This window comes from Montipora capricornis, chromosome 7 (assembly GCF_036669925.1).
Source record: "Montipora capricornis isolate CH-2021 chromosome 7, ASM3666992v2, whole genome shotgun sequence".
NCBI classification, from domain to species: domain Eukaryota; kingdom Metazoa; phylum Cnidaria; class Anthozoa; order Scleractinia; family Acroporidae; genus Montipora; species Montipora capricornis.
This window is the reverse complement of record NC_090889.1, coordinates 14238312-14263311: the sequence shown is the minus strand read 5'-3', so window position 1 is coordinate 14263311 and position 25000 is coordinate 14238312. Positions and strand designations below refer to the sequence as shown.

The 25000-nt window shown below is 40.1% G+C and overlaps 1 protein-coding gene across 1 annotated transcript in view; it reads left to right on the top strand.

Annotated features, from left to right (window-relative positions):
- Positions 1 to 24868, top strand: part of LOC138058231 (protocadherin Fat 4-like) — a 45095-nt gene extending 20227 nt beyond the window's left edge. Inside the window, exons 15-35 of the mRNA XM_068904129.1 lie at positions 297 to 616; positions 2407 to 2644; positions 3442 to 4033; positions 5312 to 6226; positions 6993 to 8075; positions 8425 to 9051; positions 9748 to 9867; positions 10260 to 10471; positions 11070 to 11158; positions 12302 to 12422; positions 13146 to 13341; positions 13698 to 13967; positions 15272 to 15360; positions 15710 to 15911; positions 16567 to 16862; positions 17069 to 17331; positions 17979 to 18115; positions 19588 to 19608; positions 20033 to 20132; positions 21994 to 22234; positions 23516 to 24868. Of these exons, the coding sequence (XP_068760230.1) occupies positions 297 to 616; positions 2407 to 2644; positions 3442 to 4033; positions 5312 to 6226; positions 6993 to 8075; positions 8425 to 9051; positions 9748 to 9867; positions 10260 to 10471; positions 11070 to 11158; positions 12302 to 12422; positions 13146 to 13341; positions 13698 to 13967; positions 15272 to 15360; positions 15710 to 15911; positions 16567 to 16862; positions 17069 to 17331; positions 17979 to 18115; positions 19588 to 19608; positions 20033 to 20132; positions 21994 to 22234; positions 23516 to 23863 (6480 nt within the window). The 3' untranslated portion in view covers positions 23864 to 24868. The remainder of the gene's footprint in view (positions 1 to 296; positions 617 to 2406; positions 2645 to 3441; positions 4034 to 5311; positions 6227 to 6992; positions 8076 to 8424; positions 9052 to 9747; positions 9868 to 10259; positions 10472 to 11069; positions 11159 to 12301; positions 12423 to 13145; positions 13342 to 13697; positions 13968 to 15271; positions 15361 to 15709; positions 15912 to 16566; positions 16863 to 17068; positions 17332 to 17978; positions 18116 to 19587; positions 19609 to 20032; positions 20133 to 21993; positions 22235 to 23515) is intronic.
- The last annotated feature ends 132 nt before the right edge of the window (positions 24869 to 25000 follow it).

Here is a 25000-nt window from a genome sequence, read left to right as displayed (position 1 = left end):
GAACCATTTTTGCAAGCCCCAAACCAACATCAACGAGGTTAGCCCCTGCCAATGCTCAAAGCTGTTCTCCTAACTATTTTTCCACCACTGTTTTGTTAATAATCTTTTGAAAAAGATATGAGACCTGTGTCAAAATAGTCTATAACTGTACCCACTTGAAGTACCGTCAACAAGTATCTGTTTACTTAACGGTATTTGGAGCCCGTGGCACAATAAAATTAAAACATTGACTAACGACTCCAGCTTATAGACTGAATAGAGAGCGTCTCCTAAAGGATGCATACATCTCTCCACAGGCAACAGGCGAAATCACCACCGCCAGAATCCTAGACAGAGAAACAATCCCAGTGTATAAGTTGACAGTTATGGCGGAGGACTGTAAGTCCATCGCAAAAACTAGCAAGAAGAGATCATTTAATGCTACCACGTCAGTGTTAGTTTACATCTTGGACGAAAATGACAACGGTCCAGAGTTTCTGAATTCAAGTTACTCATTTAACGTCAAAGAAGATGTTATGGTTGCTCATGAAGTCGGGCGAGTGTTTGCTGAGGACAAAGATGCAGGACAAAATGGTTATGTTACTTACCGCATTTTGGCGGGAAATTCCGTTGACAGGTAAGACTGTTGAGCATGGACTCGGGTGGGACGGGTGACTGTTAGGACAAAATAAAAGCCATGTGAAGGTAAAGAAAAATGCATTTTCAAGTACAAGTGTTATGTAATTCTCTTGCCTTAACGATTCAGACACAAGCAAGTGAAGAAAGCGAAACGCAAAATTAACACTTATTTCCAGAAATGTCTCCAAACTTGAAAAAAAGTGGCCAGTTTTTTTCAAGTTTCAATCCATTTCCATCCTTTCCATCCTTGGCCGCAAACAACAAAGAATAGCTTCAGTGCACTTCAATGGTGATTCAGTGCTAACAAAACTACAGCATTATTTGTTGGTCTTCATTGAGGCAAAGACGTCTTTTAGTATTTTAAAGTTTCACCAAAATAGCGCGACATTGCCTTTTTAAGGACTGGAGTAAGGGGACATTTTGTGACGTTAATTATCTTTAGTATAAATACACAGGTGATTATACAAAATCGCGCGCTCTCATTGGCTCGCTATCTCGGATTATCAGCCGATAATCACCTCGACGGAAAAAATGGCTTCCAGTAGTCGTTTTGCCACTGTAAGTGAAGATGATTTCGCGTTGAAATGTTTTTTTTTTCTCTTTTTTGAAATAATCACCTGTGTATTTATACTAAAACAATTATTCGCCTCAGGCTCAGTGATCATAGGTGAATATTCACCTCGACTTCGTCTTGGTGAATATTCACCGATAATCACTTCGCCTTCGGCGAATAATTGTTAAGTATTCCGAGACACGAGTGATGTTGAAGTTGGGGAGAACAGCAAGGGGATACTTCGTGACGCTTATTGAAATCTACCTGAATCTAATTACGTGCATGTTTGGACGTATCTGCGCTGCTACGTGAGGGTTTTCTTAGAGTATTCCAGTGTATTCCAGTGTCCCCTAAAGGAAAGGAGAAGAACTTTATTTAATTATCTAGTATTTTAGCTCTCTGGAACACTAATTTGGGACACTGTAAACTGCAATTCAACACATTAACACAAATCAAATCAAATATCGGTTTTTGAGGAGAGGGGAAAACCGGAGTACCCGGAGAAAAACCTCTCGATGTAGAGTAGAGAACCAACAAACTCATCCCACATATGACGCCGAGTCGAGGAATTGAACCTGGGCCACATTGGTGGGAGGCGAGTGCTCTCACCACTGTGCCATCCCTGCACCCCTCTTATCAATTAGAACTGATTTTACAGTCTGCTAAAGTGGCAGAGCGCTTGAGCTGAGTTACGTAAGCACAAGACTGCAGTAAAGTCGTATCACTATCGAGACTGGAACCTACTCCAGTTTGACACACCTTATCAACATAAGCACTCCTAAGAGGGTCTTAATGGGGTTAACCGATAGGCGTAAAACGTCCAAAAATTTAGTCGATAGCCGTAAAAATTGAAAAATTTTAACCGTTAGTCGTAAATGGGGTGAAAAAAAGTTAACCGTAAAAGAAACTGTTCCCTAGATTTGTAAAAGTAACCGTTGACATTTCTACGGGTAAAATAGTATTAGAAGTGAAATACTTAAAAGTATGATCTATCAAATAACTTATTTCATCCAGAGATGATCCCAAGACCTTTATTTTGCTTAAAGATACAAAAAATACAGGTTTATTAATATTTAACTCTTTGAAACAAAAGGAATTGATTTATAATTTTTTTGTTAACCGTAACTGAAAAAAATTAACCGATAGCCGTAAAAGAGCCAAAATTTTAGCCAATAACCGTAAATGCCACCACCCCATTGGGACCCTCTCCTAATAATCTCTTTTCTTGGTTATAGTTTTAACATCAATCCTACTTCTGGTGCAATAACAGTGAAATCCAATCTTGACCGTGAAACGTACGCTCAATACTCACTTACTGTGCTCGCAAAGGACTCTGGAGTGCCCTCACTTTCAAGTACTACAGTAGTCATAGTGATAATTGATGACGTCAACGATAATGCGCCCGTGTTCAGTAAAAATATATTCCATGGTAACATCAGAGAGGATGCTTCAACTGGCTCCAGAGTACTGAAGGTATGTTATGTCGGTTTCTATGGAACAGTACATTTCATTAAAAATGGCTGTTGTTTTTTGTCTCAGTTTTAAATAATAGTAATTTCCATGCACAGAAACCTATTAAAAAAATTATAACGAGAAAGCCGACGTTTCAAGGTCATTCTGAATCCATTGTCAAGGTCATCAGAATAACTATGCGTTACGTACTAGATTGCATAATGATAACTTGCATATTAATTTGCATAATAATGACTCTTCTTGTAGTAAGCTTATCCGCATCTCTTACTGTGCAATTTTGTATTTTTGACTTAGCTGGACATTTGAATTCACGCATAATTACTCAGTTGACGTTGACCGTGGTGACAGGCTGACTCCGAAATTTTTTCTTGCTAATTTTTATGTTTCTGTCTCTCGACTTTGCACGAGAGCCTCATAAAGGAATTGCCATGCTTTTAAAAGCAAAATTCCTCATTTCCTTCACATAAATGGCGAGAACGCCACTTTCCGACATCTTTTTCTATCAGCATGGATGACAAATGTCATCGCAATCTAATTTAAAGACTTATTTCCTATGAGTTTCCTATAGCTCAAAGATGACGTATCCGAAATGAAAGTAATTTTTCTCCAGTGGAAATGGCACCACATGGCAACATTGCTCTCTTGGAGTCCAGCACCACCCCTTGTCGTAAGAACGGGTTTTCAGTTCGGGCGAATAGTCTACTGGGTGAAAAGATACACTTCCGACCAGGGATACGATGTTCCACAAGTGCCTACTCGTCTTCTTGCTTAGAACTTTGTTGCATTCATTTCTATAGGTGGAGGCAACAGACGCAGATGAGGGAACCAACGGTCAAGTGAAGTTTAGTCTTCAAGGAACAAACAATGGAAATTTCTCAATTGACTCAAGCGGCTTCATTCACACAGCAACACCGTTGGACTATGAAAATACGAAAGTTTATATTCTCAATGTGACCGCAGAGGATGGAGGGTCTCCCCCACTGTCATCTTCTGCGCAAGTCAACATCACTGTTATCAACGTAAATGACAACGTTCCTGTTTTCGACACGTCGTTGCAGGCGTCTATGGTTAGAGAAAACGTCGCTATAGGAACAAGGGTCGTGCGTTTGAACGCTACAGATGCGGATGGGAATCAATTGAGTTTTTCAATTTTGAGTGGAAACACGGGTGGTGCCTTTGCTATACACCACACCAGTGGAGTGATAACTGTAGCAGCCAAGCTTGACAGGGAAAAGACTGAAAACTACACGTTAGCAGTTGAAGCTCGAGACGCAGGTGGACAGTCTGTTACCCACAATGCAACAATCCAAGTACTTGACGTCAATGACAATGCGCCCCACTTCCAGCAGGCTAGCTATGCAACAAATATTATGGAAAACCTTTCTTCAGGTAAACTATCAGTTTCACAATAAATTCTTTACTTTATTGTCTACTTTTTTTTTCTTTTTTTAGTTTCTACCTCTTTGTTGAAATTCAAAGAATGATTTACAGTTCGAGTCTGTGTTCTCTTGCTCACGTGTAAAAACTGATTCTGACTTTGTTAGCGGTTGAAATCTCTATTACAAAACCAAGTGGGAGGTCGCAGGTTTTAAATCTCTCCTGGCCGGACCTGCATTCAATGTCTTTAAATAACTGACGAGAAAATGCTGCTTTTGTATACGTTGAGGACGTATGGAAATGAAAACACTACTTAAGTCTTGCAGTAGGCCTGCTGTTACAACACTTTTCGAAAACCACTTTCGAAAAGTGGTGGTTCGTCTGTGGGGAAGTGCGACACTGTAATTGGTTTATGAACTGAGTTGATGTGGTAAATTGATATGGTAAATTGATATGGTTAGAGTGCTCGACTCTGGATCGAGTGGTCCGGGTCCTGGCCGGGGACATTGTGTTGTGTTCTTGGGCAAGACACTTTACCCTCACGGTGCCTCTCTCCACCGGCGAAATGCTGGGGGTAACCCTGTGATGGACTAGCATCCCATCCAGGGGGGAGTAGAAATACTCCTAGTCGCTTCATGCTACGGAAACCGGAGATAAGCGCCGCCCTGATGAGTGGTCCCAAAAAACCTTTAAAGAGAGACCTTTAAAGACATTCGAAAGCTTACGTCTCAAGCTTTGGCCCTCTATTATAGAGTTTAAGCACGCGACATTTTTGAGACGCCGGCGGCAACCGGAAGAGAACATTCCGCATGCCATGGCCAGGACATTAGTGTCCCCCAGATTTTTAAGGTAATCGTCACCAACAATCAACAGATACTTTGCAATATAAATATGTTTGTGTGAAGACAAATTAAAAGGGAAAATAGCTCACTTCCAGTTGCCTGCCGCGACTCAAAAACGTCGTGTGTTTAAGCTCTCTAATTTTGATGAAAAGAAAGCCCTCGCTTCACTTCTTCATTTTTTTTTTTTTGAAATTATTGCTCTTCACATTTTCTTCTCTATTATTTACCTTGTGAATGCTTCTCTCTTGTCGATTATGAAGTTGAAATACACTTCTCCTTTTTCCGCCATGAGACAGTTCGTCAAACCCCTGGCAAATTAATACACAAGGCGTATGAGTATGGAGTTGATGCTTAATTTTCGTAGGAATTCTTGAGAAGATGGTTTATTAAATTGATGGTTTATTAAATTGATTGTTTTTTTTAATAATAATACTATTGTTTTCAACAGGCCAGTTGGTTGCCAATGTTGTCGCCACAGACAAAGACAAAGGTGTCAACGCCCTGATCAGCTACAAAATAACATCTGGTGATATCAGTAAATTTACAATTGACTCCAATACAGGATCTTTGACAACATCTGCGAGCTTAGACCGTGAACATTCGGCGTCTTACCTTCTCGTTGTGACCGCTGAGGATCACGGGACCCCATCTCTCTCCTCGACCGTTGTTGTCACGGTAACGGTACTGGATGAAAACGACAACGCGCCCCGATTCTCGTCGCCCTTCTACAAAGCGTCTGTTTTGGAAAACACTGCTATAATGACAAACGTATTGCACATTTCCGCCACAGACCCAGATGCCGCTGAAAATGGTCGGGTAACTTTCTCCATTCTTTCCGGGAACACAAACAATGCTTTTGTGATTAACAACGCCTCTGGCATTATCGCCGTAAACAAAAATTTGGACAGAGAAGCATTTGATGCATATAGCTTATACGTCAGAGCCACAGACAACGCAGTGTCCAATCAAAGAGAAGCTTTTGTTCGTGTTAATTTCACTGTCTTAGATGAAAATGACAACAGTCCTAAATTCGTTAACGTGGCGAACTTTAGCGTCGTGGAGAATGCAAAACCAGGTACCATTGTTGGGTCTGTTTCTGCAACTGACGAAGATTTCGGCAAAAATGGCGAGGTGCGATTTTCCCTCTTAAAAGGGGATGATAACAATGCCTTCCATATCGACCCGATATCCGGTCAAATAACAGTAAATGGAAGTATTGACCGAGAAACTAAAGCAAGTTACAAACTGACAATAATGGCAGAAGATAAGGGAAACCCTGCGATGAATACTAAACAGGAATTCTATGTGGTTGTCCAAGACGAAAATGATAACCCTCCAAAATTCGACGCGAAAGTCTTCCGTGGTAAGTACATAAAACTTTACGTGGCTATTTATGATAAAGAGTAATTGTAGGAAATGCACGTATTTGATTTTATGAGCGAAAGATCATGGCATTTAAGGAAGAAACTTGCTGTCGAAGCCTGAGGAACAGGAATGGCACAGTGGTGAGAGCACTAGCCTTCCACCAAAGTGGCCCTGCGGGTTCAACTCTCAAACTTGGCGTCATACGTGGGTTGAGCTTGTTGGTGTACTACTCCTCCTTCGAGAAATTTTTTCTCCGGGTACTCCAGTTGTCCCCTTTCCTCAAAAACCAACCTACGACTTGCAATTGATATGAGTTCATTGTTATTAATATTGATTCAAAAAAGCATTTCACCCTCTCTATGTTAGGAGCGGCCTTTTACATGTTCATTGCCGTGACTTTAACATCTTCCGTTCCCACGGCCTGCTCCCATGTAGCTCAGTCGGTAGAGCAGCGGTGATCGAACCCGAAGGTCGTGGGTTCAATTCCCACCCTGGTCAGAGTTTTTCTCTGTCCTTGTGAGGGCCCATTCGATCAGTAGGGCTAACTATCACATGGTTCAAATGGGGTAGATACTTAGTACTTCACATCACACTCTAATAAGTTAAGTCTATTTATAGACTTCGCTCTACCTAACGTCAGGAGATTTTACTGGTAAATACATGGGGTCAGGTTTAGGGGCGATTGGGTTAAAGAGACAGTAATATGATGTCGGTTATTTGAGTGCGCTAAAGATGTTTTCTGTCGTCTTTTGTTCCATCCTTAGGAAGCATCAAAGAGAATTTGAATCCCAGGCTAGTGTTACAAGTAAAAGCAAACGACAATGACATAGGAAGCAATGCAGTAATAACGTATAGTATCACCGGGGGAAATTCCAAATCTTACTTCATTATCAATCCTGTAACTGGCTGGATCAACACCACTACCTCAATAGACTTTGAGCTGACACCGAGGTTTGACTTAACCGTCTCCGCATCAGATTCGAAATTTACGACCACTGCGAGTGTAGCTATTCATGTAATTAATGAAAATGATAACAATCCGGTATTTAATCAGTCTACATTCTCCGCCAGCGTACCGGAAAATTCTCCTGTTTTGACTTCTGTTACAACAATCTTCGCTTCAGATCTGGATCCTTTTGGTCAGCTGACTTTCTCCATTGAATCCGTATTGCCAGGCAACCAAACGGACGCATTTAGTGTCGATTTTACCTCTGGTGTAATCACCACAGCCGATGTCCTGGATCGAGAATCGATTGACAGATACGTACTTCAAGTGAAGGTCACCGATGGCGGTGAGCCCGCATTATCAGACGTTGCCACAGTAACAGTTGACGTCACAGACACGAATGATAATCCTCCGAAGTTTAACTTCTCTACTCTACAAGCCACAATCCCAGAAGACATAGGTGTCTCTTCCCGTGTAACAGCAATCCGTGCAACCGATGCAGATTTTGGCAAAAACGCGAATATATCATACAGTATCAACTTCGGCAATGATATGTCTGCTTTTGTTATCTCACACGACACAGGTTTGATAACCACTAACAAGAAGCTCGACCGGGAAAATACCTCAAATTATGTACTGATCTGCATGGCCACAGATCATGGACATCCACAGCTTAGCTCGATGCCGGTTTTAATTCACATAACTGTATCAGATGTGAATGACAACGCACCTTCGTTTTCGCAGTCTTCTTATGCTGTTAATGTTTCAGAAGATGTTTCAACCGGGAGTGCTGTGGAGGAAGTGCTTGCTGTTGATCCTGATGCCGGCCTCAGTGGAATGGTAGTTTATCGTATTTCCGCCGGAAATGATGAAAGCACTTTTGTGATCGGCAACCGAACAGGTTAGCATCCATTGTAAACTAGTCAGTAACACTAACGGATTGATGATTTGCAGTTTATCGTATTTCCGCCGGGAAGTAATGATGGCACACTGAACAGGTTACATTGTAAACTATTCATTGGCACTAATGGTTGCTGATTGTAGTTTATCATAAGGCACAGTTTGTAATAAGGTACAGAGGAATATAGATGCTTGCTTGTGGTAAATTTACGTATTAACAACAAGAGGGGATCGATGCGAATTTTTAGGGGATGAATTGAAGAGAGAAAAGCTAGTTGCCTGGAATGAGATTGCAACGGGAAGTGTATTCGAAATTGCAGACTGCTTAGTTCATTTTTTATCTTCTCTAGGTGTGATATCATTGTCCAAGCCATTGGACCGCGAAACACGTGATTCGTATACCTTGAGTGTTATAGCAAGCGACTTGGGAAGCCCACCAATGACGTCATCCGTACAAGTAGCGATCAAAGTGCTCGATGTAAATGACAACAGACCGCAATTTAATGAGACCTCTCTTAAGGGTGGTATCCCAGAGAACTCACCAATCGGAGCTTTGGTTATGCGCGTTATGGCAACGGATGCTGACATAGGAACCAACGCTCAACTTGTGTTCAACTTGACGACCAATGCATATTCGGATGTATTTTCGTTAAATCCATTCACTGGTGAAATAATAGCACAAAAGACATTAGATCGTGAAAAACAGGATCGCTACTCATTGAAAATAAGCGTTAGCGACCAAGGGTATCCACAGCTGACGTCATCGGGTGACGTCACCATTAATGTCATTGACGTAGATGATAACTGCCCAGAGTTTGTTCCCGCAGAGTATAATGTTACCGTTCGTGAGAACTTAGAATTCAATCAGAGCATAGTTCAAGTTACTGCTACAGACGCTGATCTGAAAAACAATGAGATTATGCTTTATGCCATAAGGTCTGGTAACACTGGAGGAGCTTTTACTATTGACAGGCAGGGTATGTTGGGTCTGTTTTTGCTTGCAATTAAACCCTGGGATGTATTCGTCTTACGACGCTTTCCATTTGACAGAACTGACAGGCCAGATTGGGCATTTGGAAGGACTAACTAACTCTAGAACGCCTTCAAATTAACACATTTCGAGGATGATATATGCTCGTCCAAAAGAATGCGAGGGATTATCATACAAGTGTTCCTTAAATTGTTGCATTTTCTTTGCAAACTGATGGGTCTGGCCGGCCAGTTCTGACAAAAGGAAAGCGCCCTTAGAGTAATAAATACGGATCTTGAAAATCTCCCCTCAATCAAGGGCTTAGTTTATCGAACTTCTAGATGCATAGAATCCCCCTTCAAGGTAAAACTTGAGATTGCAGAGTCGGAGATGCCCAGACCGGCCTTGAGATATGTTATTTTCAGTAAGGCAAACAACAAACGGAAGTATCCTTTCTGCGACGTTCCCACTTTAAGTGTTGAGCCGCACGACTCTCGCATCATGTGATATTAACGCTGTTGACATCACACATGCAGTCAATGAGCAAAGTTTAAAGAGGCTATGCTAAGTTTTAAAAAAATTATGGAAAGCAAATTATGCGTCTAAAATCATTATTTCTAGGCATGTAACCCTTGGCAAAAGGAAAGCCTTGCTGATTAATTAAAGAGAGAAGGATTTACAGAATGCTGTAATTTTGTTGCAGGAAACGTCAGGGTCAGCTCAGCAGGCGTTGACCGAGAAGTTGCCCAGTCTTTCCGACTGGTGATCCGCGCAGGTCGCGAAGATTGTGGTGTGAACAGGACAAGTGGCGATGGGAACGCGAGTAAGAAAATGTAGCAAATAAAGTATACACGTAGTTAAAAAAAAAAAAAAAAAAGAAAAAGAAACAAGGTCTCTGTTAAGAGCCTGAAAGGCCCATCCGGCTGGCGTTTGTCTCCGGCTTTTGTAGCATGAAGCAACTAGGAGTATTTCTACTCCCCCCCCCCCCCCACGGCTCCCCCCCCTCTCTACTCAATTAGCAATTAGAGCATCGATATGATTCAGTGAAAACTACTCGATATCGGATTCACAAACAAACTATCAATTTCTCGCATCTTCCGTTTCCGCTAAATCTGTGCTGTTTGTTGTAATTAAAAAAAAAAAGATTCCGTACCCGATTAAAATATCACCTACAGATAAGAAAATTCATTGAAGGAATCTTTGGTGTTTCTTCAGATGAAGGTAGCGAACAGGACAAGTTAGCTTCCGTTGCTTTGGTGAATGTGATTGTAACGGATGTTAATGACAACCCACCTCACTTCCTCCACCCTAACTACAAGTTCCAGCTTGGTAGCCTAGACGCTACGGAAATCGGCCGAGTTACCGCGAGTGATGACGATCTAGGTGCGGGTGGAGAAGTCAAGTTCCGACTTCTCGAACAGACCGAGGTGAGAGGAGTTGCTGACGTCATTATTCGCATTTTGTTTCATTAATTAAAATACTAGTTTGCTCACAGAAGGCATCTTGATACTTACAAATGTACTTCAAAAGGTAAAAGAACTTGTTAAACTTAGTTAAATCTCCAATTTTAAGCCTTTTAGCTGATGAGCCAGTTGTTAGCCATCAAAAACGGACAATGTCTTGGATGGCAAAGGCACCTATGATTCCATACATTTGTAAAAATTGCGAATTTTCAAAGCGTCATTGCTTGGAGATTATCTGGTAAATCGGGTTCTCATTTTCAGAGATAGCTCCTTATGCAATGCTCTTTCAATGTCAGTACTTTATTATCGTCTGACATTAGAAAACGATACCTCTGTTCTAATAATGCAAAAAATGTAAAGAAAGATTCACCTATTGTTCGGCTTTACGCGTAATCCAAAGTCTTAGTCGTTTTTCGAGATTACAAGTGAAGCTCTATGTTACCTCCCCCGTTTTCGCTGAGATGAAAACTGACACTTCTTTAAAAAGGTATTATTTTAAACTGTGTGCAAATCTCTGCATATAGTCAATCTCCATTGATTTTCTTCTTCTTCTTCATGTTAGGTTCAAGGACAACGGCTAGTAAAAGTGCAAGCCTATGACATGGGAAAGCCCAGTTTAAACAGCTCAGTTGATGTCACTATAGAAACCAGGTAAGTACCAAACAAAGAGCAGATTGAGTCTGTATCAGCTGTTACTTGCATACTTGCAAGTGGGTTAGGGTTGTCTCCATAATGGCGGATTCAACATCAAACGCCAGAATGTAGTGTCTTCGACTGACAGGAAATTGTCCAGAAATGTTAATTAGACGAACATTGATTTCAATAAGCGTCACAAAGTTTCCACTTCCTCTTCATCACTTGTTCAAGTAAGGATAAACAAGTGAATTTCCCCTAAGCTAAAAATAACTCAAACCTCATTTTATCCTTACCTTATCGTTGGAAATAGGTAGCAGTTTAGGCTTCGACTTATAGGAACACTTTGTGTTGAACGTTAAAATTGGGCGTGCATGTAATTAAGTACTCTCAGAGAGTAGAAAAAAAAATTGAATGAGAAAGAACATTTTTGGTATAAATAATGTCGCCAAAAAGGAATGCCCATTGCCATTGAACGCAAAATATCACCAGGAAATAGCTCGCAGCAGCTGCAAGCGAGGCAATGACTGTATACAATAATTGGATTATGGTTGTAATTGATCCTTATGCCCGATAAAGAAACTTTCGGACAGTATTGTCATGTGGTCCTTATAAGTGTCACTAGGAAGCGGTATCGATATTGCTTATATCGATATTGATATTGCTCGCCTCGTTAGTCTAGTTGATATCGGAAACTATTATGTGAAGCTATTGATCCAGGTTCGACTCTCTGTCTCGCCAATTTTGAGTCTTCATGGAGGCACTATAGCCCAGTGATTAGGGCGCTTGCCTTGAGGTCTCAAGACACGTTCTGACCACTGGTTGAATTTGTTCCTGGTAGTCCCTGGTTCAATATCTCAGCTGCACTTGGAAATAGCCAACTGGCATGCCTCCGGCCAGTTAGTATTCGTAACAGTTGTTGTCAGATGTTCTGTTCTGTCGTGATTGTGTTTCATTTGCCCTGAAAAGCCCTATGGGGAGTGGTCAATTAAGTGTGTATGTATATATGTATTAGTATCGATATCCACGGATCGATATCGGTATCGAAATTAGTTTCAGAACTAGAATCGGTATGAGCGGCATGGATATCATTATAAGAATCAGAAATACCCTAATATGCATTTTAATCTCTTTCTCTGCTCTTCTAATCTCCAATATCAGTATCACATGTGAAGCTATGGTGTTCAAAGTCACTGAAGACGGGATCATAAACGCCGACACCTTGTGTGAATTCACCGAAAAACCGAGTGTTGCAACACGACTTGTGGGAGACAAACACAAAGTAGGTTTAGCATATCGAAATCCTGTTATTTCGTGTACACGTCACAAATTGTCCCTATGATAGCTCCGACAAGACTGTAACGGATCACTATAGTGAGGAATTTGTTAACGTTATGAACTCTGTTTTCTGATCAAGATTGGGTTTAAATCTTAACAATTCCCAGCTCTACTAACAAAGATCACTGATTTAATAGGTAGCGATATTTCTGTGGGTTCTTAAAGCTTTTTGATTGAGCAAAAGATACGAAAAAGCTGTACTTTATTCAAAAGCACAAAACGCTGATATTAAAGCCACACATGTGTCTGATTCAGTGCCGTGAATTAATCTATGATTAAAACAATCTGAAGGGAAGAGAGTTAAGGCTGGGAGATTCGAATCAAGCCCACGCGTAGTAAAAATGTGTAATTTAAAGATGTTTCGTGTAAGAGAAATGACCACTTCGCGCAAAAATGTGTCTCCCAACGTTAAAACATGTCTGTTAACAAGCAATTTCAGGTTATTTTACCTGGGGCCCGCAAGATAACCTCATCCTAGCCCTGAGGTATCATTTACCAAAGACGGCTCACAATAAAACTCCCTTTGCCATATCGGTCCGATGTTTGTCTGCCAGTCGCCCATTCTAAAGCTAATGACGCAGTGGCGCGTTGAAGTCTATTCAATTATGTGTTTTTCATGTTATCCATTAGATGCATCATGTAATTAAGCTTATTGTCTCCCTGATAGCTGAGCTGTTTGGCCAAGGGCAACACCAAGCCTGAATACCGCTGGATGAAAGATGGACGATTTGTCTCCAACTGGGATGATCTCGGTGATTACGTTATTGAGGAGGCCACTGAAGATGACCAGGGAGGCTATTCTTGTTTGGCTTCAAGTCCAGCTGGTTTGATACAGTCCAGTGTGGCTTACGTAACCGTAAATGGTAATGTAACGTTTACCTGCAGCTTAGAAGTCATTTGATTGATTACTTGATTGCAGCTTTTAAACGAAGGAAATTGTCCACTGGTTAAGTGCGAGGATCGCATCAATCTTTCGTTCATAACTCGCACTTCAAATGTACATTTCTTTCGTCAAAAATTATCTTGAAGTTTGACCTTTTGTGTTTATGTGTTCATCTTCCTTTCATCTTCGTTTATGCCCATTTGTCCAAAAAATTATGAATTTTAATTTTAACGGGACGTTTTGGAGAATTGTATCAGCGTAGCGCAATCGCTTCTTCATTAGACAAATAAGTGTAATTTAACTTGAAGTATACGCATATTGGCGTACAAATTGCAGATCCACCAAAGATCACAGTACAACCAGTCAACAGCAGCGTGCAGCTGGGAGGCAGGATCACACTGTATTGCAACGCATCTGGGGATCCTGTGCCTTCATTTGGGTGGTTCAAGGATGGCATCCCAATGGTCGAAGCTGCAGGGATTAAACCATTTCTCCCACAGCTTGTATTAGAAGATGCGCTGAACGAAGACGAAGCTCGATATTACTGCGAAGCTTCCAATATCGCTGGCAAAATACAGTCTAACTTTGCATTCCTTAAGGTTTTCGGTGAGTAGTTGCTTGTTAACTGCAAGAGTATCGACTGACGTCCGAAGCAAGTGACTACAGTTTCACTGCATTTGTACAACGGCGTTTTTAAAGACCGAGTTATTTGTATCTCCACTAAAATAAGAAGATAACTTTAAAATACTGAACATAATGCTTACCATCAAAATTGTTCGAACTTTTTCTAATGGTAGCGTTTGTATCCGAAATAAACAAAATTCAAAAACGCTTCTTTTGGTTTTCCGGGTGCTGCCATTTTGAGTAACTGTGACGTGTATTGGTTGCCCAATTGTTTCAAAATAAAAGCTTTTTGTTTGAATACAATAAAGCAACCATTACCCGTCACAATTGTTCAAAATGAGAGCGCCCAGGAAATTTGAAAACCAAAACAAGCTTTTTGCGTTTTCGGATGCAAACGCTTCCATAGACCTAATCGGCTAACTCAAAGTTGTAACCAATTCAAATCTCCCGGGATTAAGATGCTTTGCACGCCCTGCCCGTGCGTTTTTCACTTTTGTCCATTTCGTTGCCGTCGTCAGCAAAACAACAACGTGAAATAGCCAAGTTTTTGATTTTATGAAGAACGTCAGCACTTGAGGATAAATTTTCATTTTCTCTCTTAAAATGAAATGCCTTTCCGACTGATGTCATCTTTGAGGAATTACGGCATCCTTGTCATATTAAAAACGTTGAAATAGTCACGAAGCGATTAAAATAACGCAAATTTATATTTTGAGATGACGTTCTCGTTGCCTTAAGCTCCCTAATAGCTCTGCACGCCCTGCAGGTGCGTTTTACATTTTGATACATTTCTTTGCCGTTTTCGTCTTGACAACGACGTGAAATGATCAAATTTGAGGTCATGTGGAGGACGAGAGCATCTGACGATGAATTTTCAATTTTCTACCTATATATCCACACCGTTGCCACCAATTTTATTCTTGGAATTTGTAGTCACACTTTCCAAGCCGAGCGACGTGCAGTAATCGCAAAATTATTACAATAATGGGAAATAATATTTTTGGACAACGTTCTCGTAGCCGTCGTCGTGGTCTTTGCTTAAGGTCCCTAACGTTGTCAGGACGAGGAAGACAAAAAATGTACCAAAATGAAAAAACGCACGAGCAGGGCGTGCGGTGTCTTTGTTTTTGCTCATTAGAGCTATTGTTTCATTGTGTTCTCGTTCTCGTAGCCGTCGATCGTCTTCATTCTTGCGGAAGCTCCCTAATATCACCGTTAGATGTAAGAGCTCCTTTCTGGTTTGCTGCATCAAAACGTCACGATTTTACCTGTTACCTGTTTTGCAGGCAAAAAAGCACTAGTGTCCATGACCCTCTCCGTAAAGAATCCAAACAAAGATGGAACCTGTCAAATATTTGACGTCAAAAAGTTTCAGGTATGATTCTTTGTGCTCCCTCCTCCACGATTGTGATTTAGCCATTTTACTCTGGCTAAATATATTTAAAATTGTACAAGCTTTTTTTCAATGTCTTGTTTTATCACACTAGATACCTTTTCTGGTTCCCTAATCATTTTACCCGTTGAAGACTGTATGTCAGGCGGTCGAAAGCTTGTACTTTTTAAATATTTTTAGCCAGAGTACGTGTTCTTGTTTTCAGATGTCTCATCCTGGTTTTGATTTAACAACACTCTTTGAAAAACCACTACCGCTAACATTCTAGCCCCATGAATATTGTAATAACTATTTTAAAGCCTTGATTTTACTCAAAACTTTGTTTTTCTAGAAACTCCTGAGCGAGGTGCTGAAAATGAACGTGGAAGTGACAAGTTTCAAAGCCCCTGATAGATGCAAGGAACACCCATGTGACTTAAATCCTTGTAAAAACAATGGAGATTGCTCGCGCCAAGGCTCAAAGTACACTTGCCTGTGCGATCCGGGTTGGTCTGGTGACCACTGTGAAATTGATGTGGATGAATGTAGAGGAGGTGTGTTTGTTATTCCTTTCCAAATGCTTGAAAATTGTTATATTAACTATAATAATTAACTTCGGAGACACTGTACAGAAATCAAATTAATTCATATCAAATCATAGGTTGTTTTTTTTTTTTTTGTTTTGAGGGGCGGGAAAACCGGAGTACCCGAAGAAAAACCTCTCGAGGCAGAGAAGAGAACCAACAAACTCAACCAACATGTGACGCCAAATCTGGAACACTTTAGTGATGAGCGAATGCTGTCACCACTGCGCCATCGATGCTAAACGATAAATTGCCAAAGACAGACAAAAAATGAAAAACAAACAAATTTACATACGCACACGAATATCCAAAGACAAAAATGCAAAGAAGGTGAAAGTGTCCCCGACAGCGTTACTCGTTGAAAAGATCTTAAATGATACAACTTCCTTTGGATTTGCTACTGAACCAAATAGAATTTGTCAAGCCTGATTAAATGTTCTGTTTTGGCATAAGTTTATGGAACTGGCAGTAGTTATTTCGTTTAGACAAAAACAACTTCTGTTAACTTGAAAGAAAATTTCTCTTTATCTCGTCGAAACGAGTTAATATTTTTGTCGTACTGACTACGTGTACACTGATTTTACAGACATTTTGTCATGTCCGCATTCTTTTTTTTTTTTTTCAGATCCATGCTTTTACAACGGTACTTGCTCCAACACTGATGGTTCTTACAAATGCAGTTGTACCTCAGTAAAGACAGGAAAGACATGCGAATTGGACAAAGCTGCCTGTGTTGGCAATCCATGTAATGGAACGGACACGTGTGTCCTTTCTGATCGATCACCTCGCGGATTTCAATGCGTGAATAAACAACTAGAGACGGTTATGATTTTGCCAGAGGGTCGTTCCTACGGAAGCGTTTTCGACTTGGAGAAAGAAATCGAAAATTTAATCAAGTCTGCTCCAAATAATGCTAACAAGGTAAGGTGGACGTTTTAAAAACCATACATACATACATCATTGACCACTCAGCTTTGGAATTCCCTCGCGGTGGTAAATTTACCATATTAACTCAGTTGATAAACTAATTTCCTTGTTTCACTTCCCCACCGACGCAGCAACCCCTTATAGACCAACACTAACCGTTTGAGTTTCAAGAATGTAATTTCTTTTTTTCGTTTTAACAGAATGCGACATCAAGGAGAGCAAGAGAAGTCCCCAGCAACCTAGATTACGGCGCGTGCTCTGTTCGCGTCACCAGCTATATGGAGAAAGAAGCTCGGTTTGTGCTTATTTGTCCGGAGGAAATGACGCCACCTGAGCCGCAAACTACCCAGCGGTTTGTTTGTGGCTTAATGTTTGACGCTGGTCAATCTTCGTCATGTGGCGGAAGTGATGCAATGATGACGCCCAGTCCACCAACGACCAAGCCTCCGGTCAAACTTCTTAAGTAAGATGGATTTGAATTTTCTGCTGTTTATTCCTCTCGTGACAGACACCATCAGCAAATCGAAGATAAAATTCGAATAATCCAGCGGTCATGGAATATCCTCAGTATCCCGAATTGTATTTTGTAGAGTACCAATAAAGGTTCTATGGAAACGTCACAAATGATAGAACAAACAAACAAACCCGTATGAGAGTTTTTCTGTCGTAAAGGTTATTCATAAATAAACGCTGGTAATGTGCGCAAAACTTTCCTTAAGATTTGAGGGAGAGAATTTGTTTAGGAATACTACAAACAAACAAAAATCGTACGTACAATTTGAAATAAAAAAATTCTCGTGGCGGTGTTTGAAACGTTCCGACAACTGAACTGCACCAAAAGCTCGTCCAGTCTTGAGAATTTCGAAACGGCACTCAAACCATCTAATTGCGAGGTGTATTCGAGATCGTGCGATTTCTAACACGAATGCTGTGGATTGAAACTTAACATGTTGTTTCAGTGGACTCTTTGTCACTGTCGGGCTCTTTTTGTGAAATGGGAACCATTCTAAAAATATCTTTACATATGTGACGTTCGAACGTTAACAGGGATGACCGAACAATTAATATTGAAGCTGAAAATACTGTTCTTCTTTCATTTTTCGTTCACAGAGTCGAGTTAACTCTCTTTGCCCGAGAGAGCGATTCTGGAAACGATGTGGATGCCCATAAACTGATCGAAATGATCAATAGTGGAGAGGCCAAAGGTCTGGAAGAAAACGGCTTTAAAGTGGAAAGTGTTTCAACGAGTAAGTATCTGTTGTTGTTGTTGTTGTTGTTGTTGTTGTTGTTATTGTTGTTGAAAACGTCTGGCCCATGTTGTTCAAACGACCGTGTTCAGGCTGCTGACGCAAAAGAGAACAGTGTGAAACTTTTTAAACTATTAGGTTGGGTTCCATTTTATCATGAAGCGAGAATAAATAAGTCTGTATTGGTAAACAAACGGATCTTTGGGGAGTGTCCACCTTATCTCACCCAGATGCTTGTTAGAAATGTAGACGTGAATGGAAGATCGAGCAGGCATGGTCATCTAAACCTTTTCTGCCCCCGGTTCAATAGGGAGACCGAGGGCGGAAGGTCTTTCTCAGTATCAACTAGCCGCCTCTGGAATATGTTGCCTGCCCATATTAAAAACCAGTCTACTCTTACAAGCTTTAAAAAAATAATTTTTAAACATTTTATGGACAGTTATAAGGAAATGGACCATTTTATCATCTAATTTCAATTTTCCTGTTCTAACTGTTGGTCTCGACCCAATGTATCATATTTTTCATTTTTTTTACCTTTCATGTTGTCATTGCAGGTTTTATACCTTCTTATTTTTAATTCTTTGTTTTTTTCTGTATATATTTATAAGAGGGCCACTAGTTTTTCAGTCATTACTGTTGTGTGTTTATCCGCTGGATAGTGATTAATCCGGTGCATAGCGTTATCCATCGTTTGAACAACTAGGGCCTGTTTTTTTTTTTGTTAACTGTATAATAGCAAAGGCCCATAAATAGGGGCGTCATTATATTTGTGGAACGGCGTTTTCACACACCGAGATATTTTTAGATCGATTTTTCTGGCGAAACCAGAGCTTTCCAGCTAATCACAAATCTTGCATGAGACGTTACTACCCATGGATTTGAGAATGGTTTTTCGTGCAAGCCAAATCTTATTTCAGAGCTCGTCTAAAAATAGCTTGATCCGTGAAAATGCCATTACATTGACCTAGTATTAGAATTATAGGCTCCTGGATATAGGCTCCCAATAAGAGATGATCAAAGTAATGAAGCTTTGAGGTAATTACGAAGTGAATTCCTCTGTTTGGTTTGATGAAATACATGTACTACGAAACTTGGGTTACTGATCTCTTTCAAATACGGTCATGTAGTGGGCCGTGACAAAATCAAATGGAAAATATGGAGCTACGCTACTGGCAGAGATCTTCACCAACTGCCGAGCTCCTTTCAGTGTATGAACCGTTAACAACCAATAGCTTTGTTCCCTAATCCGCTCTGACGAAGGGAAAACGCTAGAAACGTCAGCTTTTCAATTTCTCTGCGGTGGTCAATTCACCATATCAACCCACGTGCACTTGATAAGCCCATTTCTGTGTATCACTTCCCCAACGACGCAGCATCACATTTTCTTCGGAAATTAAACCCCTTTTCCTTGACTTAATTGGCCTAAACATTGATGAAATCTAACGGTATTATGTAATTGTTTTCATTTACAGGCAATGCTGCCCCTCAAAAAGGTATTTAAATGTTTACAACGCTACCGAGTTGAGATTTCCGTGCATGTTTGACTTTACTTTGATATTGCCTCCATTCCGGCCTATACGTCAAGACTTTGAAATCCCGATAAGATCCGTATTTAATCCGACCAGTGCTCTAAAGAGCTGAGCTTTCAGTTGCTCTTGTCCTGGCACTGTACAAATCTGGATTGGGACTTATTTTTCTCAATGTCATTCCGCCCAGAAAATGAGTGAAAAGACGATAACAAATTATACCGGCATTGAACCACAACTGTGTGATTCAAGAGCGAAGAACTTATGAACAACAGCTCTTTCCCTTTGTTTAGAAACAATTCATTTACTTTTTTACGCTTCTTATCACGCAAAAAGAGACTCGGTTTCACACAATCAGTTCATACGCTTTTTGTTTTCCTTTCGTTTGCAGCTGAGCCCGAATCCAACGCTGGTTTAATCGCAGGTTTAACTGTTGGAATGCTTTGTCTTATCATATGCGCCGGTGCTATTGCAGTTGTTTTCCTAAAAAGGTAAGAATGATACCTTCAAGCATGCATTTAGGAGCTGTATACTTGCTTTAGTGGTATATTCTGTGTTCTGTCAAGAGTGGTTTTCAATCGAGTGACATAAAACTGAAAAGTAGTCAAACAACATCGAGACGGAGAAAATCAGCAAATAGTAATGTTGATACTTGAACCCGGCAATGGGGAGACGACAACGCCACAAAACAATCATATCATTGGTTGAAACAGGAAAACTAGCCGTGCTGCACGTGCTTCACGCATTTTGTCACATATTTTTGCGGTACTCTACATAGCAACGACATGAAATCATCACTGAATTTGAGGTTTTGACGAAAGAGTGAGCATAACGTAATGCGAAACTCTTGACACCGCAACCGCTCGTTCCATTTGTTTTTAGTGTACTTTGCTAACATTGTACGACGGGAACGAAACTGGAATAATAATATTCGCGACAGACAAACTATAGTGCAAAGTTTTATTTTGAAGCTACGTTTCTGTCGCCGTCGATGTCGTAAAGCTTAAAAGTCGCTATTGACTTAATACGGTAATAGGGACTTAAAGATCTACGATGGCGAAATTGACGAAAACATCATCTCAAAATGTAACTAAGGGTGCGTTCGGTAGACCCTATTCCGGAATAAGAATACGTGGAGTGATGATTTAAAACGATATGTGTGGCGCTTTTGAAGTAACAAGGATAATAAAGATATGTTTAAAATAGCATTTTAGCAAGTGTTTGATAATTTTAATGTGAAGCTCCGTAAAAACGAAGGATTTCTAACTTCTATTCCATGTATTCCTATATACCGGAATACGGTCAATCGAACGTGCCCTAAATTTCACTATCGTCTTACCGTCGTAGTCTTACCCGATTATTTCATCTCGTTCACGTTTTACAGTACGGGCGAAATATCCAAAAAAATATTAAATAGGGTACGAACGGTTTGAGAGTAAAAATAGAGAATGAAATGTTCACATTTGTATGCCACGTTGTCTTCGGTGACCTCCCATCGTTGTTATACCGAGTATCGCAAGAATACGAGCTAAAATGCGTGCCGCACATGCAGCACGATTATTTTTCTTCTTTTAACCAATGATATTGTTGTTTTGTGGCATTGTTTCACCTCTTATTGGATGTGGAACACAAAGCGCGGGGTTTTTAGGCCAATCGCGAAAAATGTTGAAGCAGTCATGAAATCAGTGTACTCTGTTCTCAGTTGGAGGCCATTCACTAGGTACCAGTCCATCCATTGCTTTAATTTAAAGACAGGCCATCTACTGGGCGCGGTTGTTCGAAAGCCGATTGACTTAATCCAGGATTAGCGTAAACGTTTATTTCACGTTTTCAACTTTTTGGTGAAAGTTTCTTTTCCTTATTTTTGTTTTCCAAGTTTTGCCGAATATCAGCGCTGAACAGCATTTGGGAGTAGATAAATTAACTCCTTGGTGAATTTTTAACCTGGGATTAACGTTAATCGGCTTTTGAACAACCGGGCCCTCATATTTAAGCAAGAAGAAAACAGACTCTGGCATAACACGCTGAACGCATCGACTTTAATATCGGGAAATGGAAAAGGAAACCACTCCTTTTGTTTTTCATTATTTCAAGTGTTTTTGGTTTTTATCGTTTTATAAGAGAAGGTTTTGAAAGCCCGAGTCCGTCGACTTAAAAAGACTTAAGTGAACTATATATATGTACTTTGTTTTCAGTATTCTTTCAAATATCTTTTACTTCAAATACACCATAGTTTTCAAAGGAACTGAGATTTACAGAAGCAAGAAATACACCTTTAAAAGCAAAATCGATTTCCCCACGGCCATGCTCTAAACTTAATTTTCCTAAATGTGTGTTGCTGTTTCATTTCAGGCGCCGTAAGCCGGTATTTTTCCATTTCTCCATCCAGCAAAGGTCAGTAATGGGCCGAAAGGAGAGCCAGAAGAACATTCTGGAAAGAGAGGTGTCCATGAAGGATATTTGTCGCTCAGAAAAACATTATTTCAATGTTGCCTATGATGACGAAAGCCCTGATATGTCGGACAACGAAGGAGATTTTATGGTTCAAGTTGATCTCGGAAACTTACAAGAAAAGAAGAAATCTCCATCTCCGGTCAGTATTTTTAGTGATTCTTTGGTTGTGCTTCTTTTACATCGATGACGCCAATAGGGGAATCTCTAATTACATTGTTTGCCTCAGATATAACCACAAAGCTATCGTTTTCTAATCAGTTACTACAGTGATTATTGAAATTACTAAATACTGACAGTGCATTGCATAATGAGCTATCTCTGAAAATTTGAAAGTTCGAGACTTTACAATAATGGAATTACCAACACTTTTGCCACCCTAGATTTTATCAGTATTTGATGGCTGATATAACTGGCTCGTTATCAAAGGCTAAACTAAAGGCTTAAACATATTAGAACGGTGCCTACTAATTCAAAGGTATTTTTGCCCCGGTTTATGATTATGCAGAAAATGTAGATCTTAAAAAGTGTTATTGAAATCCAAAACAAAGATTGGGGGTAACCACACATTTTTCAAAGATAATTGATGAATAATATATGCAAAAGGCTTTAAAATACAAAGCAATGTATGGCGTTCTTTCTAACATTGAAGCTTAATTATCTCTCAAAAATGCATGGCTACTCCCAATTTTCTTTTTGGATACCAATAGTACTTACTAAGATCTACTATCTCCGGATAGTTTTAAACCGCGCCAAAATTTCACTGTATTATAGTAAGCATCACCGATAGGAAACCCGAGTATCTCGAGATGTGCAGAACGTATGCGCAATGACAATACTAGGCACCGTCCTTAACTAAGTTTAACAAGTTCTTTTACCTTTTGAAGCCAATTTGTAAATAGCATGATGCTTTCTGAAAGCAAATTCGTGTGTTGATAAAAACAAATGTGAACAAGACGGCAGCAAAGTTCCCCCTACTTTAGAGCCCTCAAAAACACATACGTACACTCTGACCATCATTGGCCAACAGCATCCAATGTTGTCGGATGTGTAGAGTATTTCTGCCTTTAATTTTCTCTTGATAAATATGCTGTGATTGAGCTCAGTAGTATTACTGTATAACAGTTAAGAAGTCTGCAGGTTACATAAGCGCAAACGACACACGAAGCAGGTGCACTGTTTAATCGTCACTCAGCCGCGAATTTAAATAGCCACGTATCTTTGGGCATATTATTCGCCGATCCTAGCTTCTATTGACCTATATTTTCACTTTGTCGCCTCTGATTCCTTTCTTCGTTCGTTTGTTCGCCAAGCCTTCATTCTCTGGCTATTAGTTCGTGCATTCACCCAAACATGCATGTATATCTCACGAGCTATGCCTCTACATTGAGCAGGACCTAATTATAAATTCCTCTGGTTTTAGATGAGTAATGTGCAATACTATTACAACAAAATCACAACTCAGGAAGCCGAGGAGATGCTTTTATCCACCGTGAATACCGGAACATTCCTTGTCCGTCGAGGAACAGTCAGTAAAGAATTTGTGCTGACAGTCAAAGCACCTGAAGGGGGCCCTTCCTTCAGACATCTGCCCTTCAAATACGACAAGGGAAGCAATGGATTTGTCGCTCAGTTTGGATCAATGAAGGAGACCATGAACTTTACAACACTGAAAGAACTTGTAAGTCATTTCCAGGTTACACCGATTGAGTTCGAAGAAGATTCACCCGATGTGGTGTTGACCGTTCCTTGGAATAAGACCGAGGTTTGAAAAAAATCTGGTTCTCGTCTTCCTGAATTAATTGAACTATTGCGATGGACGATTTCGTTGAAATCTATTCAAAACGAGACAAAAATGGATTAATTAATTTAGCGAGCAACAACGCAAAATTTGAAGCACGAGCTACGATATGCTTATCTTAGAATTCTATTTCACGCGTGCCAATCGCAATACAACTGGTATATGCGCAAATTTTGAAGGGCGAAGGAATAAGGCCTTTTTTCTAATTTAGCAACTTCCCCTCGAAGAGATGTTTGGGGCGCCACGCATCTGGAATACATGTCTTCTGACTAGGTGATAAATTGCCCACGGCAAAAAATCAGCTTCGCATTCAATAGCTTTTCAACTTAGTATTTTCTTTGGTGGCTTGCAAACCCCGTGCAACAGAATTGTTCCCTCATTTTGCTCGAGTCTGTTATTGCCAATAAGATAAAAACAGGTACTTTCCGTGCATCATGCCCAAATTATCCCACAATGCAATGCCAAACCAATCTCCCCACTGGTTTTGCAGTGGGCAACTGAAGTTTCTTAAAAAAGGGCACCTCTATTTCGAGGCAATGAGTTTTTTTAATATCTACAAACTTTCAGTTTTGAAACGCAATAAGTTCATTCAATCCAAGGAAACCGCTATGCTCGGCATAACTGAGTAGTTCGAGTTTTAGAAACACTCAACAGGAAAATTGTAATTATTTAATGAAGCATAGTTTAATAAAGAAACTTGACGAAGAATTCCCCTCTGAATAGTGACTATAGCACCATACGATAGATGTAAAATTCTTTAAGTTATAATTGTAAGAATATCCCAAGAATATTTGAAGTCAGGTCTCAACTTCATATTATTTTCCCGTGTTTCAATCTTGTGATGGTTATTTTTATTGGTAATTAAAGATTTGAAATCGTTCTAGTGACAAATAAGTGCCTGGTGAGTCGAGTAAATTAGTATTTCATGGAAGTAGATGTAAATTGCAAAGAGACAATAAAATCATTTGACTCTAAGACATATCGAGAATGTTTTTTTTTTTTAATTAAGCTTAAAGAGCAAAAAGTGTAGATTACGTCCGTTTCATCACGAACGAGTACCATACCAATTAGAGCAATACTCACTGATGGCAAACATTTTTTGATATT